At 36.3% G+C, this 19,583-nt stretch overlaps 1 protein-coding gene across 3 annotated transcripts in view; it reads left to right on the top strand.

The window, feature by feature from the left end:
• IFIH1 (interferon induced with helicase C domain 1) overlaps positions 1-18,533 on the top strand; it is a 57,494-nt gene extending 38,961 nt beyond the window's left edge. The window contains exons 6-16 of one of the 3 annotated variants that reach the window (XM_025912737.2): positions 668-878; positions 1,750-1,967; positions 3,493-3,609; positions 5,558-5,681; positions 6,188-6,466; positions 7,084-7,343; positions 9,906-10,055; positions 11,746-11,907; positions 15,630-15,820; positions 16,334-16,427; positions 16,526-18,533. In XM_025912737.2, coding sequence (XP_025768522.1) covers positions 668-878; positions 1,750-1,967; positions 3,493-3,609; positions 5,558-5,681; positions 6,188-6,466; positions 7,084-7,343; positions 9,906-10,055; positions 11,746-11,907; positions 15,630-15,820; positions 16,334-16,427; positions 16,526-16,705 — 1,986 coding nt within the window. In that variant the 3' untranslated portion in view covers positions 16,706-18,533. The remainder of the gene's footprint in view (positions 1-667; positions 879-1,749; positions 1,968-3,492; positions 3,610-5,557; positions 5,682-6,187; positions 6,467-7,083; positions 7,344-9,905; positions 10,056-11,745; positions 11,908-15,629; positions 15,821-16,333; positions 16,428-16,525) is intronic. The other 2 variants (XM_086718761.1, XM_086718762.1) reach the window with 2 other exon arrangements.
• The last annotated feature ends 1,050 nt before the right edge of the window (positions 18,534-19,583 follow it).

The following is a 19,583-nucleotide window of genomic DNA, read 5'->3' as shown; positions in this document are numbered from 1 at the left end:
ATCTGCTCTCCTAAGCAATGTCTTACCTCCTCAGTTTTGGTTCTCTGCTGTCTTCAATTTTTTAGGCATATTGTCTCTGGCCCCATCCCAAAACAAACAGCAGGAATAAATCAACACTAAACACAACTCATAAGGTCCTATGAACTATAGTAAATTTAAAATTCTGTGTGGTATTCACAACCCTTTATAGCTTGGCCCTCATCTATGAATTCAAAATTTATTTCTTATCCAGCCTTGGTTTTCATTTATCTCGTCATTGACTCATGGCCTACTTGATTAGAATTCCTTCTAAACCTTTGTTTTGAGCAGTCATTTGCTTCTGCCTCTTTGCTGTCACTTTGTATATATTTCTATGAGAGAATTATTATATTGTGTTTTAATAAGTTGTGCTTTTTTGTTGGTTAGTCTTAGTCTATGTGCTTAGCTAGACTGTTCCTTGAAGTTGTCAGCCATATCTTAAACATTTTGTGTCTCAGATACAATGCCTACACCTAATAGGCGTTCAGTAAATGCTTACTGACAAATTGGATAGGTCTTTATGCTTAATTCACTGATAATGTAAACACCTCTGATAATGCTTGACACATAGTAGGTCTTTGATCAATACTCCTTTTGCTTTGACCATGCTCTCTCTCTCTCTTTTTTTTAAATTTTGGCATTTTTAAAGGTACCACTAGTTGAACAGCTCTTCCGCAAAGAGTTTGAACCATTTTTGAAGAAATGGTATCATACTATTGGATTAAGTGGTGATACCCAATTGAAAATATCATTTCCAGAAGTTGTCAAAACCTATGATGTTATCATCAGTACAGCCCAGATCCTTGAAAACTCCCTTTTAAACTCAGAAATAGGAGAAGATGATGGTGTCCAGTTGTCAGGTTGGTTGAAGTGTTTGTATTTTGGTAAAAGAAGAATTAGTAGTAATATCAATGATAGTAACAGAGGCTGTATTTGTTAAATAATCTTCAAAATGCTGATTTAAAAGAGTATCTCTGATTTAGATTGTCTTTCATTGCTTAAGTTTTCATTAAACTCTTCTACTTTCTTGGGGAAAAGTACAAAGATTTTGGTATATTTTTAATTAGATCCCTTTATATACATAAGGATACATTATTAAATCAAGCACTCACTGGACTTTCTATTTACTTTTTATTTCTATGTACCAACAAGTTATTTTCATATGCTAATGGATACTGTTAAATCTGCCATGTTTCCGTAGAATAAAATACAGTCCTTTCTATTTTGGGGGAATGGGAAGAAAAAGTGAGAGAAAGGGAAAGAAGTATATATATTCATCATAATAATGATAATAATTAAATTCAATGTTAAAACAAGGCAGAATTATCTCTGTTTAAATGGTATGGTTCTCATTTGCATAAAAAAAGCCTTCAGCCACTTAAAATTAAATGTGTTATTAAAGAACAAAAGTGTAATCCTGATTAATTTGGGAGAATATAGGCAGAGATTGAATTCTGTCCCATAACACTTTGTGCCTTTATAAACTTTCTGAAACAAATCTATTAAATAGGGGCAATATCTAACAGGAATAGTTTCATGATTAATATACATGGACCTCTGGATGTACAGGTTACTGGCATAGTCACATTGCCCTCTTAAAAAGAGGTCTGTGCCAGAATTCTGCTCGAGAAAAGACATCACTATGGCACCTCAGTTTACTAACTTAAAGGTACTTTTCTTCACTATACCTCGCTGGTATGGACAAATGAACCACTTGGATTTTCTTTTAAGACTTTTCCCTCATCGTTATTGATGAATGCCATCACACCAACAAAGAAGCAGTCTATAATAACATCATGAGGCGTTACTTGAAACAGAAGTTGAAAAACAATAAACTCAAGAAAGAATGCAAACCAGTGATTCCCCTACCTCAGATACTAGGACTGACAGCTTCACCAGGTGTTGGAGGAGCCAAAAGGCAAGCTGAAGCCAAAGAACATATTTTAAAAGTAAGCCATTATGTATATAACATAATGTATATGTATATGTATATGTATATGTATATGTATATGTATATGTATATGTATATGTATATGTTATGTATAACAACAACAACAATAACAGCAACAACAACAAAAACCTAAAGCAAATGCCAGTGCTTCTTGGGCTTTTTGAGTAGATTGAGGTCCACATGCCATGGAGTACATAACAGAAGGTATTTCATGATCATTGATTAAGTTAAATCAATGTGTTTTAGTTAAAATAAATATATTCAATCTTCTACAAAACAGTAATATGCCTTAATTGATTACTATGGCATATAAAAATGTCACAAAAATTATGGAGTGCAGATATAATAAATGAAAAATTGGGGCAAATGAAATACCTAATTTTAAATATCCACTCTTATTGCTAAACTTAATGATCCATTTGATATAGAAATAAGCAATCTATCTCTTTCAAAAAATAAATAAATAAACATTTTAAAACAAAAAATAAAATAAAAGGGGCACCTGGGTGGCTCAGTTGGTTAAGTATCTGATTCTTGATTTTGGCTCAGGTCATGATCTCACCGTTGGTGAGACTGGTAAGATCAAGCCCCACATCAGGCTGTGTGCTGACAGATTCTCTCTGTCCCTCCTTCTGTGCACACACGTGCACTCTCTCTCTCTGAAAAAGATAAATAAACATTTAGAAATATGCATAAGTGATGAAAGTTTCTAATTTTCACAATACTCCATGAGTTTAAAAATTGCATATTTTCTTCTGTGCCTTTGTTGTTCTATGTGATTCTCAGATTCTGAGTAATTCAAATTAAATGGGAAAAGGGGGATACAAAAATCTCTGTTCGAAGTTGTACTACTTGTCAGCTGACCCCAAATGGTAACACCACATAAAGTACTATTGTTGATTTCAAATGTTAAATGAATTCAGAGAAACCCAAGGAGTATGTTGGTACTAAAGCAATTGCATTTATATTTTAAGTCCCTTACTTTAAGTTGGACTCAGTAAAATCACGTACAACAGACAAAGGCACAATTATTTGTTCCAAAATACAATTTATTATGGGATTAAGGACTAACATCAGTCTAGATTCAGGCACATCTAGTCTTCAACTGCTCCTAGCTTTACATTGTCCTTTTTATGGGTATAAGAGGGTGGTAATCTGATCCAGGGATGTCAAGATGGCCTTTAAAATGTCTCATATAATATGGTTATCTTATAACCATTCTCTGCTGATCTCTTTTATTTACTATATTGTTTCCATATCAGTTTTTCCAGCTGGCAAATGGAATTTAAGAAAGGAGAATAAATACACTTCTTTTCTGGAATTATCCGCCAACTGATTTAGAAGTTTCTTTTTAGTCTGTTGAGATAAATGTACTGGTTAATCAGATCCACAGTAAAGCAATACTAAAATGCTATATTTAGCAAGTCATGGTACTTTTTTATTATATGAAAAAATAATTCTACATTGAATCAATTGAAAAGGAAAACAAAATATTTGAATATTGAAAAAAATCTCTTTTCCAGATATGTGCCAATCTTGATGCATGTACCATTAAAACTGTGAAAGAAAATATAAATCAACTCAAAGGCCAAATAAAAGAGCCATGCAAAAAGTTTGCAATCGCAGATGACACCAGAGAAGTATGTGCTTAAAGTTTTATATTTATTAGATTAATAATACCATACTCAACTGAAACATGCAAAGGTTATTTTATACAAACCGAAGAATATTATCTTAAATTTTTAGCAAAATAACTTAGTTTTATTCTTTTGTATTATTAGATGATAAAGCACTGCTGTGAATTCTCTTGTCCATCCTTTTAGTTTACCAGTTTATATGAAGAGACGCCATGGGGATGAGAGTAGAGAGGGTTATATACAAGTAAACTAGAGAGATTACTATAGTTCATTTTATTCATTTAACTTTCTTGGTGAATTCCAGGACTAGTTTTCTGACATTTCACAGAAAAATTTTGTTGCTACCAAATTGCAGTTGGTAATGATAATGGGAATCATTCCTAATTTGCACATTTACTTTCTTAAGAAAACACACGGTACACACAGTAGTAAAGAAGTAAAATATTTACTTTAATGGTTCCTTTGAAATGAGTATTTTTGCTGATTATAAAAACCAACTGAGTTGTTTTGGATATTATGATCAGTATGTTATGTCAATACTTTCATTTGTAAAATATAAAAAGCATGATAAATTTTAGCTCTATGTACTTGATAATAAGTGTAGTCATTGAAAAGTTACGTCATAGGATGTTAGGATTAAATGACATGAAATATGTATAATAGACAATATTGTGTTTGAAATGTCGTAGGCGCTAAACCAGTGTCAGTGACCAATCTCCGTAGATTAATTTTGGTGGAAATTCTGAAGAAGACTACTATCTATTCCAGCTGAACTAGAACATTTGAATATACTTTATTTTCCTTCAGTTTTGTTACTTATTCCCTTTTACTTGATAAATTTAAATGCATGTTTCTACTCATCATCATTGAAAACAAAAAAACCCACGACATCCCTAGGATAAATTTTTAAAAGCTGCCATCTTACTTTTTAACTTACTTAATTTGGGAATGCTTTTTATTGAAGTATAACAGACGTACAGGAAAGTACAAATTCATAAATATACAGATTGCTGAATTGTTTTAAAATGAACACATCTGTATAGTCAAAATCTAGACAACATTTTCAACACCCAAAAAGCCCTTATTTCTCCTTCCAGTCACTCATCCCCCAAGGATAACTACTATCCTGACTTCTAACACCAAGATGGGTTTTGACAGATTTTTAACTTTATTTAAAGGAAATCATTTAGTATGCACTCTTCCGGTTTTCTTGTTTTTGTTTTTTAAACTCTCTTAACTTTTTCTTAAATTCATTAGAGGGGTACCTGGATGGCTCAGTGGGTTAGTGTCCAACTTTTGATTTTGGCTCAGGTCCTGATCCCAAGGTCATGGGATCGAGCCCCGCATCAGGCTCCATGCTAGCTCGTGCTTAAGATTCTTTCTCCCACTCTCTCTCTCTCTCTTTTTCTCTCTCTCTCTCTCTCTTTCTCTCTGTCTCTCTAAAATAAAAAATAATCCAGTTAGTTAACATACAGTGTTATATTAGTTTCAAGTGTACAATATAGTGACTCAACAATTCCATGCATCACCCAGTGCTCATCACAAGTCTCTCTTGACTTTTTATTTTGCTAGAAATCATACCAGTTCTTCAAATGGAAATGTTTCTTAAATTACATCACAATCTCTAAATAATTGGGGTATTGCTTTAACTTACATATTTTAAAATTACTCTTAGCATTCAAATTTCTTATTATTCATTAGTTTTATCTTTGTAAAACTTTTAAAATGGGAATTCCAGTGGGGGTGCATGGTGTTGGTGTGTGTGTGGCTTAAGGGTGGGTTTCGGATAAGAAAGAAATGTACGAGGAAGTGGTCAGAGATTAACTTGCTTCTTTGTCTCAACAAAGATTATGAACCAAATTTATTATAACATGGAAATTATGTTAACAAAGGTAATGTTATTTCTTTAACAACATAAACATGTAAGAATAAGTGTATAATTTATTTTTAGGATCCATTTAAAGATAAACTTGTAGAAATAATGACCAGGATTCAAAGTTTTTGTGAAATGAGTCCAATGTCAGATTTTGGAACTCAACCCTATGAACAATGGACCATTCAAATGGAAAAAAAAGGTAACTGGGTTTTTGACTTAACACTTCCATGTTTATGCTGAGATTTCAGATGATCTATCATATATTCTCAAGCAAGCTGAAAGCAAATGGAATATCAGATGGAATTTCTCTGAAGTAGTACACGGATGTACATGTTCTAATCTCTTATCTACTGATGGAAAGAAGCTCCAATCTATCCATTTTTGTCTTTATTTCCAGAGTCTTTCACTTATTGTATGTTTAACACATTAAGATAAATATTAACGTTTCTGTCTCCAAATGCAAACTGAACTGAAATGTTTTCCATGCTATTCTTCTGAGTCAGCAAGAATCAGGTAGGTGTTCTTGCTGTAACAGAGCTCAGATAGCCAGTCCAGGGGTTGAAAGGCTTTAAGAGCTCAAGGCGCATTTTGGGCCTTAACTTGCCCATTTCAAAAACAAGTATCAAAGACATATTCAAGTCCACAGCACAATTGTAGGGGTGTGTTTTACCATTATTTCACTATGTATAATGTGTTCTTTCACAGCTGCAAGAGAAGGAAATCGCAAAGACCGAGTTTGCGCAGAGCATTTGAGGAAGTACAATGAGGCCCTACAAATTAATGATACAATTCGAACGATTGATGCCTATAATCACCTGGAAGCTTTCTATAATGATGAAAAAGAAAAGAAGTTTGCAGTCCAAGAAGATGATAGCGATGAGAGTGGTGAGGAGGGTAACGATGATGGTAACGAAGATGAGGATGATGACAAGAAGCCTTTGAGAGTGGATAAGACAGATAGATTTCTCATGGATTTATTTATAGGTGAGAATCAATGTGACATTTATGGTGTATGCTCATGCATGTGCCTCTTTGGCATGAGCCCACTGCTTCTCAAAAGCTCCCCAAAAGGCCCTCTTTTAAAAAAAGTGTGTATGTATTTATTTATTATTTACTTATTTATTTATTTATTTATTTATAGAGAGAGAAAGAGAGAGATACAGAGCGAGAGAGGGGATCCCAAGCAACCTCTGAGCTACTAGTGTAGAGCCTGATATGGGGCTCTATCCCGAGAATCTCAAGATCATGACCTGAGCTGAAACCAAGAGTCCAATGCTTGACCGACTAAGCCAGCCAGGCACCCTCCAAAAGGCCCTCTTAAAATAAGCTTTCATTTTGAAAGAAGAAATCCCACCTATATCGGGCCCCTTCTAATTGATGGGCTCAGATTAGCCATTAATTGTGTAATCACGATCAGTCATTCAGCCACCTGGTTTTATTATCAACAAGACTGCAATACATTTATTTATTAAGCTAGCCTCATTGTTAGATATAGCACAAGACTAACTGTAGGTCAACTACGTATCTCAATATCTCATTACATAAAATCTCCCAGTGTAATTATTCACATATTTTATAATCAAACTAATTATTTTTTAAAGAAAACAATAGAATGTTGAAAAAGCTGGCTGAAAACCCAAAACATGAAAATGAGAAGCTGACCAAATTAAGGAACACCATAATGGAACAATACACAAGGACTGAGGAATCAGCCCGAGGAATAATTTTCACAAAAACACGACAGAGTGCATATGCCCTTTCCCAGTGGATTACTGAAAATAAAAAATTTGCTGAAGTTGGCGTCAAAGCCCATCATCTAATTGGAGCTGGACACAGCAGTGAGTTCAAGCCCATGACACAGGTGAAAACATCTCCTGTATTTCTTTCCTCATGTTGTTATTTCTCTTCCCAAATTCATTGTAGTCTTTTTCTTTTTTCATTTGTTCTCTTGACACCCCACAAATAATTTTGTGGGATGAAACATGTGTTCTTAAGATAAAATGTGAGTTTAATAGCAGTCTAATCTGTGGTATTTGATAAGCTGAACATTGTGTTAGGAGTCACGTTTTTCACATACTTGGAGCAACTTTGGAAATTGAGTTTCCTTTGCAAAAATGATTGACATTTAAACCTAGTAACAAAATGCAAAACTGGTTACAATATCATATCGAGTGGAAAAATCAAATCCCCACCAAAGTATGTACATTATAATTAGAAAAATGTAGAATATGTTTGCATAGGATGAGATCTGTAAGGCAACTTGGAAAAATTAAGACATTTCATGTGTTAAAAGATTTGGGACTATGAGCGATTTTCTCTTCCTTTTAAAGATTTGTTTTGTTTTGTTTTCATTTCATTATACTACTTATCATGTGCACAGTAAAAACCCATGGGAGATTAAAAAAAGGCACTTGTAGACATTACAAGCATGGATTGTTAGAGTAAAATGTTCTTCTGAAGTCATATTGACTTTGAGTCTTGAGGGACAAGAGGAGACTTGAATTCTGTTATGGTCATCATCATTCAGTCCAATGGAGCAAATTATCTGTTTTATTGTTTGCTGAAAAAAAAATACTTCTTGAAATTTTACATGATGATGCTCAATATACTCACTACATATACTCAGCTAAAGCTCCCTCTAAAATTTATGCCAGAGAAAGAAAGAACTGTTTTCCTTGGGTAAGGAGCTTACTTCCTCCTTTGTGATGAGAACTAGTTTTCTTAATTTGTTTCCCTTTTGCCTTACCTTTCCAGAAGCTCACAGGTAAAACTCAAGTTCAGTCCCACAGCCTCTGGGTTAATGCTTACAAGTAATACATCTGTATCCTTTTACTCATGTTTTTAAGTTTCTATTATATTAGCTTTCGTATTATGACTTCAGGTATATGTGGCCTCAGCTCCTCTTTGAAAAGAGGTGAGGTATAAAAGGAAAGTATGTTATCAAGCTACTTTTTGGTCCTAAGTCCTTTCAGATTTGGGGGCTACATACCAAATTACCTTCCTTACATCCCACATCCTCCCCTTGTGAACAGAGTTGGCCTTACTCCTTGGGAGAGGGAGTTGGCATCTACTGTTTCAGGGTTTGATGCTGTGTCTGAAATTCTCATTATTAAAGTACTCTTGAATAGCAGAGATATCTTCTGCTAAAATCCAAAGACATGTAAGCCTTTATCAGTGGACATGAGTGCCAGAGGGAGAAATTCTCAGTGAAGACTGGAGAGAGGCTTTTTCTGCACAATGCTTTAGCATTTAGGAGTCAAATAAAGACACACTGCCTCTAAGAAGAGAAGGAAGGGGATAGGAAAACACACTGCTGGTGTGACATGTTATTTTTGTTTAATGTTTGGGGATAAAAGACAGCATAAACATGCACCAGAGGCAGACTGGACCAACAGCTTTGATAAGAGTAGTTGTGGCAGTAAAACCACTGTGGCCATATGGGGCTGGGTTTATGTTCACCTGCCCCTCCTATGCAAGGGCCAGAGTGCATGTTTTCTTTCTTTCTTTTTTCTTTTTAAGTTTATTTATCTATTTTTGAGAGGGGGGACGGTCTGAGAGAGAGAGAGAGAGAGAGAGAGCCTGACATGAGGCTTGAACTCACAGACCATGAGATCATGACCTGAACTGAAATCAAGAGTTGGATGCTTAACCCAGGCGCCCCTATTTCTTATACTAAGAAATTAATATACTCAAAAACTCAAAATTCAGAGTTTTTTCATTTAATTATAGTTTTAATATTATGTTTTAATAACTTATTATTTCATTTTTATTTAATCTTCTCTTTGAACAGATAACATATTCACATCTTTCAGAATTAATAAGGTTCAGGGCACACGACTCCTCTCCGGTATTCTGGCTCCCTCACTGGAGGCAGCCAATATTTTCAATTTTTCACATATCCTTCCAGAAATATTCTATAGGTTTCATGCTCAAGTGATTCTTTAAGTGACCAAATGTGGCATAGACTGTATTATTTTCTCTGTGACTCAAAATTCAACAATCTTTAAAAGTGTCACTGCATCTTATTTTCTGAATACTAAAGATTCTGAAGTTAACATAGTAAAGAGCAAAGCCCACTCTAGTTTCTCATTGCCTTATCCTCTCCTCAACTGAAAGCATCTCCTTTTTCCTCCCTCCCAAGTTACCCATCAATTTATTTCCTTGGCAAAAATGATGGTCTTCCCACTTCCAGACTGGATGATGGAAATATTTTTATTATTGTGTGGTAATCCCAGATTGGAAATCAAATGTTGTCTTACCATCATGTCTTTGTTCAATGCCAAAAACAGATGGCAGTGAATCCATGTATGAGCTAATCCTTTGATTTGCACTGACCAGTTGCAATTTATTATTTCTTCTGCTAATTAGAAGATTATAATGTGTTTAGCATCACAAAATTTAATTTATTAAAATGTTTCTACAGAATGAACAAAAAGAAGTCATTAGTAAATTCCGCACTGGAAAAATAAATCTGCTTATCGCTACCACAGTGGCAGAAGAAGGTCTGGATATTAAAGAATGTAATATTGTTATCCGTTATGGTCTCGTCACTAATGAAATAGCCATGGTCCAGGTACACTTAATACCTCTAATATGTTAAATTTTTATTTTGTGTTATTATTTTAATTGTTTTAGCAAAACAGAACAGTTTTAAAAATATATCTATTCTTCTAAAAGAGAAATCGGTTCTTATTGTATACAAATGCCAACTCATTATATTGCACACCTGAGACGAATACAATGTTATATGTCAATTACACCTCAATTCAAAAAAAGAAATCTTGAAGAGCTGAATACTCCTGTTTTTGATTCGTATGACAATCAGATAACTGTTGTATTTTTGTTGTTATTTTTAATTTTATTTTTAATGTTTATTTTTTGAGAGAGAGAGAGAGGGAGGGAGAGAGAGAGAGAGAGAGAGAGAGAGAGAGAGAGAGACACGGAGCACAAGCAGGAGAGAGGCAGAGAGAGAGGGAGACGCAGGATCCCAAGCAGGCTTCAGGCTCTGAGCTGTCAGCACAGAGCTCGACTCAGAGCTCCCAGCTCATAGACTGAGATCAACCTAAGCTGAAGTTGGACGCTTAACTGACTGAGCCACCCAGGCATCCCAACTGTTGCATTTTTAAACAACTCTTCTTTGATTGTTATTTCTGTGTCCCAAGACTCTTCAGAAACATGACACTGGCCCCGCCCCATCTGTAAGAGTCAAAAGAGGCCTCTTCATTCCTAGGATGTCTGAGAGCTCCCAGCTGGACTAGGAATCTGAAGTGCAGTGGTCTTAAAAATGTCTGACAAAGCAATATGCACAAACCTTAAGGATCCCTACCATTTCTGCATTCTCCTCCCAATTCTTACAGTTTTTCTGTATGTTTTGAATTTTTCATCATAAAATGTTGAGGGAGGCATAGTTACACATGCAAAACAAAAGTGAAATGTCCTAATTTTCTTTTATCTTTTACCCACACTATTTTAACAATATAATTGTTACCTTTCATTTGCATATATAATACTCTTCCCATAAAATTAACTTAAAATCTTTTTTAAATATATTGAATTGTATCCCTGCATGGGAGACAAGTCAGGAAGACTAAGATAACCAGACAACCATCAAATTAGCAAGTAATTGAATTTCAAGAGTTAATTTGTTGGTGGCTTGTAACACTGAATGCATTTTTCATACAGATATTATAGCTGGTAGTTAGGTTCCTGGGCCAGGCCATAACATTGTCTGTTACTCAAAATGTACCTAAATATTACTTTCTAAAGAGGACTACAGAAATTTATCACCATGTTGAGTCTGTTTTCATGGGGAAATGTGCTCAAAATCCAACATAGATACCAGGAGCAGAAACTGCATTTTCAGTAGTCCTGCTGTCAAGGTCAGAGATGCCCCTTCTTTCCATCTATCCCTCCTACCAGGCCGGAATGCCATTCCAGTCTAAGTCAATGGTGCCGGTTCCCAGGGTTGAGAGGAGGATCCTGGGAACAAAAAAAGTGGACAGAATGGTCTTGTGCAGTTGAGGGTTTTGAGGGTTGGTGTGGTGACCTAACCATCATCGCTCTAGAACATTGTTTCTGCATTAAAGCACATTTTGAATTTCAAATAACTGATTTTCAAAAAATGGTTAACAGCTAACTTTACTGAGAATAAAGAAATTACTTGAAGGCTGGCACACTGAGCAATGAATACCATTCCAGACCAAAGATGAGAGTGTGGACAGAAGGCATAGTCATTCGTTTATTTGATTTCTTTATGTTCTCAGGCCCGAGGTCGAGCCAGAGCTGATGAGAGTACCTACGTCCTGGTTGCCCACAGTGGTTCAGGAGTTATTGAACGTGAGATAGTTAATGATTTCCGAGAGAAAATGATGTATAAAGCTATAGACCATGTTCAAAATATGAACCCAGAGGAGTATGCTCATAAGGTATTGTTTTTGGACCTCTCCGAATTTATTTTTCACTTTAAAGTGGCTGCATGTGGTTGCCATTGATAGCTTTGTGGCTAAGTCTCAAGACAGAAATTGTGCTTGAATTTTAAGTTCCAGTTGGATGAGCTGTACTTAGTCCAGATTCACATACAAAAAGAATCAAGATCCATCATGAGCAGAAATTGTCAGGCCACCGTTCCAATGAAACCAACCATAAATTTTGATGATGTAAATTTAATCTGCCCTTGTTTAGAAAGATTAGTGCAGTTCACCCATTCAAGCCAACCTGGTAATTTTGGTTTCGTTGAATCAGTACAGACACAAATTTTCATTGTAGAAGCATTTATGAAGTGCCTACTCTGTGCCAGGCAATGTTCTAGAAAGAGAGAGCATGGTAGCAAACAGCACGGACCGATCTCTGCCACGTGAAGCTTATACTCTAGAGTATACGTAGTGAGAGTTGAAGAGGAGAAACAAGAAACAAAAATGAAGCAAGAAATATATCACATAAGGATAAATTCTAGAGAATTAGAATAAGACAACATGAAACGAGTCATTAGATAAGTACTTTTTAGATTGGATGTTTGGGGACAGTCTCTTAGAAATAGAGACATTGAGGTTAGATTTGAATGATAAGAAAATACATAATATGTTATCTAGCTGCATCTCAGTTTACTAATGTAGAGTCATTTGAGCTTCAAGAGGAATGCCGTGAAGGAAGAATGCATTTCTGCAATATTTCAGGAAATCCCCCATACCACTGAATTAAAGACTGTAACTACTATAATAGCAAACAATCCATTTAGAAGAAAATTCACACCCTTGCATATGGGTGTGAATGTTAGTTTCTTAACATTGGAATTGGCTCTACCCTAAATAGAGTTTCACGAAAGGGATGCTTTTAAATTGGTGTGCATTGCTATAACCAACTCCAAGGTTTCCTGGCCAGGTTTCTACACAAACTTATATTTTAAAACCCCTTTACATACAAGGCAAACCAAACATTTGATAATGTCAAATCAAACATCTGTGACCATATAATGCCACTGGAAAGTTAATCAAGTGGATATTTTCAAAGATTGATGTTTCAAGACCAGATGTTTTGGGTAAACTCTAGGCCATCTCTGGAATTTATGAGGCAAATTTTTTCCAGATTATATCTACAATAAGATACAGTCTCTTTGGGGGCCCCAGAATCGGCTACCTTTTTAGATTTCCTTTGGCTAAGAGCTCTGCCCTCCTAAAGCTACTCCAGGCTGACAAACTCAGAAAAGGATGGCAGGGGGTACATTTGACTACTATTCTGTGCAGCTCCCTTAGCAGACATCGCTGGTAGACCCCAGCACTCCCTTCTTCTGAGTTAAGAATCCGTATCAACACAATGTTCAGACAGCCACTAGTAAATGGTGAGCCTTGACACAGAAGGTGAGGTCTATTTTCCATGTCATAAACAGAATCTGTACATAACTGATAGCCTGTGAATCAAACTTCTAGAAACAATGTGAAGATTTTAAACATTTTCCCTGGCAATGACCCAACAGCTTTTCCAACTCATTACATTTTATTTAGACTTTCACTGACTATAGCTTGTACCTCCCATATATTTATGATGCTTTGTTTTCATTTGTTGCCCCTCCAATTCACATTCTTTACTATTTTTCACTATTTTAGAACTAATCCCTTACTAGTCTTTAGTATTTTAACTAATTAATCAGTTAATTAATTAATGTGTGTATATATATATATATATATATATATATATATATATATGAGGGAGAGAGAGAATTTAAGCAGACTGTGCTCAGTGTGGAGCCCGACATGGAACTGGATCCCACAACCCTGGGATCATGACTTGAGCCAAAATCAAGAGTCAGGCTCTCAACTGACTGAGCCACCCAGGCGCCCCTATTCTTTACTATTTTAAAACTAATCTTTTAGTTTCTGGTGTCCTGGTTACATACCCATACACTAACTTTGGATTTATTTTTATCTTTTCTGTTGCACCTGTGTTTCTTTTTTTTTTTTTTTTAATTTTTTTTTTCAACGTGTTTTATTTATTTTTGGGACAGAGAGAGACAGAGCATGAACGGGGGAGGGGCAGAGAGAGAGGGAGACACAGAATCGGAAACAGGCTCCAGGCTCTGAGCCATCAGCCCAGAGCCCGACGCAGGGCTCGAACTCACGGACCGCGAGATCGTGACCTGGCTGAAGTCGGACGCTTAACCGACTGCGCCACCCAGGCGCCCTGCACCTGTGTTTCTTAATTGCCTGCCATGTACATGATCCCATGCCAAATTCATCTTTTATCAGCTCAGTGAATGATAGTATCTTGCAGGAACAACCTAATTAAACTTTTAGGGAACATAATATTTCAATTTTTTATATTGTTATAATAATTTACACATGACACTAGTCTTTGTACTTGTCTGTTTAAACTATTATATGGCCCATGGGCTGCTTACAAGGTTTAGTTCTCCTTTCTGTAGTAAATATGGCTGTCTTGAATCAAAGCCCAAAACAGAGGTGAGAGCCAGAGATGGGCCATTCAGCTTTGCTCATCAGCACTGATAATTTACTTTTACTACAAACTTCCCCTCAGCCTTCAGGAAAACAATGGCATCCTGCACATTTTAATATAAATTTGCTATCTATGAGTGGTTTAGTTTGGAGGTAAATTATTTAAGAAACAAGTTTTCCTAATGTGAAGTTATGTAGGTGTGAGACCTGGCCAGTGCCTATCTCAAGTTTTGTGTCTCTACATTGTTTCTGTTATGACATAAATTTTGCCACTAGCCACAGGGCCTGGAATACACAGTTAAGGTCTTATTCTCTCATAAAAAAAAATGTGGATAATCTAGATCCATATGATAGCTCCATGATGTCAAGGAAGCCAAGACCTTTCTCTCTCTTATCTGCCCTCTTAGTATTTGGTTTCTGTTATCCAGGTCAAAGAGAGTTTTTTTTTTCAAATTTCAACTGTCACATGCTCATTTTAGATGGAAGAAAGAAGAAGATGGAAAAGACAGAAAGTGCAAAATGGCCACCATCTGATACTTGAGCTTTTCTAGAAATTCTACTCAACATCTTATGTCTCACTGGCCACTGGCTTGGAATGTTGTAATGTAGCTGGCATATTTTCACCTGGGATGAAATTATAGTTCTGTTCCCAGGAAGAATGGACTCTGGGTGGGAAACTACTGTTTCTGCCACAAATGTGTAAGGAAGAGATTAAGATAGCAAAGGGTCTAGAAAAGATTAAAGAAATTGGTGGCGGGGGGGGGGGGGTGGCTTATCACAAGTAAGAGAAGACTATTGGTAATGTCATAATAGTGTTTAGGTCTTCAAAGGGATTCCATGTAAAAGAAGGCTTAAACTTATTTTATGACACCGAATTGAAACTAATGGCAAGGGAGAGAGGTGGTAGGATGAGGTGTTATTTTGTTGTTGTTTTGTTTTTGTTTTTTTAATATTACTAAGGACTTTCTCACAGTAGAACTTGTCTAAGATGGAAAAGGTTGCTTTCTGAACACATTTCCATGATTACAGGAAAGGATTATATGCAAAATTCTTTGGAGGCTATCGCCTCATTATTTTTCTTTCTATACTAAGGCCAAGTGTACATTTTTGTAACTATTTAAGATCTCTGAATTCCAGGAGACTTACTTCAGTGAAGCTGTGAAAAAAAAAAAGAAACACTGAATTCTTTTTTCTCAATGCAGATTTTGGAATTACAGATGCAAAGTATAATGGAAAAGAAAATGAAAATCAAGAGAAGTATCGCAAAGTATTACAAGGAAAACCCATCGTTAATAAATTTCCTCTGCAAAAACTGCGGTGTGGTAGCCTGCTCTGGGGAAGACATCCATGTAATTGAGAAGATGCACCATGTCAACATGACACCAATATTCAAGTAGGTCTGGGAACACTGAATTTTTAGTTTCTGTATAAGAAGTGAAGTAGGTTGTACTGTGCATGTTCTTCCGAAATAGTACAAATGAGGTTCATTATTTTTCAGAACTTCTCCTCCTTTAGCCCCCATATTCTATCCCTATTTCAAATGTGACTTTTTCAAATATATTGCACTGAGGCACGGGGGGAGAAGGGAGAGCCCCAGAGCCATTTTGGTCCAAGGTGCATCAGTCTGGTGTGTAGTCATATTTGTTCTCAAATTTTTGGACAACTTCAGTCTAGTTAAAATAATCTACAGACTTAAAGAGGCCACCAAAAGCAACATGGCCCTTGAGAGATGTATGCGGAAAGGGAGCGTCTACCTGATGATCTGTGGGGGCAGGAAGGAGAGGGGGATAAGGTGTGGGATATGCATGCAGGTGGCTGAGCTTCAGGTCCAACAGCATGTACCCATAATTTGCATATTTGTCTGTTGCAAATTCTCAGGTATGTTTTTACTCCTTGATAATTTTAGGGAACTCTACATTGTGAGAGAAAACAAAGCTCTACGAAAGAAGTTTGTAGACTATCAAACAAATGGCGAGATTATCTGCAAAATATGTGGCCAAGTGAGTAAAGTGCTGTGAGCTTATGTTTACTTTGGCCACAGGGAATTCTTAATTGGATGTGCATTTAATTTTTCCCCTCACTCTCTTTTGTTTTCTAGGCTTGGGGAACGATGATGGTGCACAAAGGCTTAGATTTTCCTTGTCTCAAAATAAAGAATTTTGTAGTGGTTTTCAAAAATAATTCACCGAAGAAACAATACAAAAAGTGGGTGGAATTACCGATCACGTTTCCTGATCTTGACTATTCAGAATATTGTTTGTTAAGTGATGAGGACTAACATTCGATTTGAGACTCCTTAAAAAATATTATCATCTTAACATTTACTTTGATTTTGATGAGTGTTTTTACTATACTACAGAACTGATGTGAGGATTAATAAAGTCATTGCCTTACTTGGTGTTGAGCTGCATGGAGGAAGATAATGTATTATGCTTTCAAGTATCTATCTTGTTGTTGGGCAGGGGTAAAGAACACCTAGCAGTAATACGCATTAGTATGGAGCATTACGGGACTGTGGAAAGAATGCTAGCATATAAAGGAGGCATCCAAGGTACCGCTATCAGTCCTGTCACACTAATCCTCACGATGAAATTATCCAAATCAGTTCATCTTTCTGAACCAGTGTCCTTATTGGTGAAATCGTCATAGTATTATTTACCTTTGCTTTCATTAGCTTTCTACTGCTACACAACAAATTAGCACAAACTTAGTGGCTTAAAACAACAGTCCTTTATTATTACACATGCTCTGTAGGTCAGAGGCCTGGACAGGGTCCTCTGCACAGGGTCTCAGAGACTGAAATCAAGTTATGAAACAAGTAATGTTTTTCATCTGGGTGTACTGGATGAACACTGAATCACTTCCAAGCTCTTTCAAGTTGTTGGCTATCATTTCCTTGAAGATGAAGATGGGGATTCCTGTCTTCTTGCTAGCTGTCCACTGGGGATCACTCTGAACAGGTAGGGCTGCCCTCATCATGTGACTTGCTCATAGACCTTTTATAGCACAGCTATTTGCTTCTTCAAAGCCAGCAGGACAATCTCTCTCTTGTCTGCTAAGATAAAATCTGAACTGTAATCACAGGAGTGACTATCTCATATTCATAGATCCTGCCCACACTCAAAGTTCAAGGATTTTGAGGGCATATACACCAGCAGACAGAAATCTTGGAGGCCGTCTAAGAATTCTGCCTCTCATACCACTTGCTCAGCTTTTGTGAGTAAGTGATATATGTATTCATATGAAAAGCACTTTGAAAAATATTAAAGCACCATAAAAGGCAAGGTACTATGAAGAAGCAGCATCAGGTAGCTTAAGTCTTATTTTTTCAGCTTTCCCTCCATAAACACAGGAATGGTGGCTAAGTCCAGACTATTTATTAATACCTGTAAGATTACCTATGTCAGTAGAGATGTCTAGGGTTCACAAAGGATGTTAGCAGGGAGCAGATGCTTGATGTTATTAGAGAAAATATCTACCTCCACTTGTCCCTAACACCAGGTAGAAGGGTAACCTCTCCATGACTGTGATATTTTCAGTTTTTCTGAAGTAAGTATGATTATTTAGAGATAGGCACAAGGTGCAGAATTCAGAACATTCTCACAGTAGACAAACAACCTCTTTTGCCATGGAAGAGCCACATGATTGAGACTGATTCACAATTGACCATTTTAACCCACACTTACTCAGATGATCTGCTGCATGGAAAGTGTTACCTTCTGTGACTAAAGAGAAACAAAATGTTGGAGGGAATGAGAAAGAAAATTCTTCTGTGGTTTTGACGGATTAATTAAATTCAGTCTAACATTAGCTTTTCTTAATAAGAACCAAGCAAAGATGAATATTAACCAATGAGAGCTCTTGGGACAAAGAAGATTGTGGTTTTCTTAAAATACTTTTAAAACCTCCAGCTGACTCCATTTAAAGTACTGCTGTCTTCTAGAACATTTTGGAAACTATGCAGGAAACCAAATGCATAAAATAGCTAAATGTACTACTGTAACATATGTAGACTGTTTTTGAGGTGTCAACAAATATCAGGTTTTTTCATCTGTGTTTTCCAGTAAATTTTTTTTTCAATAAAGAAGTGTTATCTTTACCTCAAAGTTTTGAAATACGTGTTCCAAATAGTATAAAACTTAATATGTGATGATACCTGAAAACTCAAATTATGATGCATGTAATAATTGTAGCATTTTGATCGATCGTTACCGAACAGTTTAATACTTAGAGTATTTGGATATCATTTACAGGATAGCCTCATGACATGTAGATATCAACCTGGAGTTGGAAGGCCTAGGCCTAGTTTTAGTCCCCATGAAACCTTCAGTTATTTGGGGCACTTTGGGCAACCTCATCTCACAGGTGCTGTGTTTCCTCTCCTGGAAAATGAGAGACTGGATTGAATGGTATTAAAGGTCTCTTACAAGTCTAGCATTACCATACTCTATGCTTCTGGCTCCCTGGTTGCTTTCATTTTAAGACCTTGTCTCATGACTTGTGGTAATATCAGCTGTGGGCTAAATACCTGGCAGGCATATGACACATTTGAAAGTAACTCATATCTGCTAAAAGGCAGTTGCGGGGGTCTCACAGGAAAGGTCCATTGGCTGGAGTCCTGTATCTCAAAGTGGGTCGGAAAGGCCTGAAAGTGTCAGGAGATTTTAGAGCACGCATTCCCAAGCCAGTAGATCAGTGACCAACTTTGTGGGTAAGAGATGTCAAGGTCTTATACCAAAAGTTTGAGATCACTTGAGACGCGATGAAATTAAAATACAATAATTTACAGTTCATACAAACATTTGAATGTAAGGCATTGAGGCAGCACGTAAGTGAATAAGAAATGGTTGCTCAAAGGACCATGAGTACACGTCACAAGCAGTTGTTGAAAGCATAAAACACTGCAATTTAATATCTCAGAGTGTTTGTTATGCCTTAGGGAAAAGAAGGCTTCTGGTGGTATTTTCAATTCAGTGGAACATCAAGCCAAAGAGGATTTAAAGTTTCCCATCATTGTTGCTTTTAAGATGTGAAGAATTCGAACACACTTATGTGCAGATGGGAAAGAATAATAAAGAGTGAGAGAATAGTAAATTGCTTGTTGGGTGTTATTGATAAATCCTGACAAATGATGCTGCTACAGTCTTTTCTGGGCA

Source organism: Puma concolor, chromosome C1 (genome assembly GCF_028749965.1).
Source record: "Puma concolor isolate L17-30 chromosome C1, mPumCon1.1.hap2, whole genome shotgun sequence".
Taxonomy (NCBI): Eukaryota; Metazoa; Chordata; class Mammalia; order Carnivora; family Felidae; genus Puma; species Puma concolor.
The sequence above is the reverse complement of the archived record's forward strand: the minus strand, read 5'-3'. Positions and strand labels throughout refer to the sequence as shown.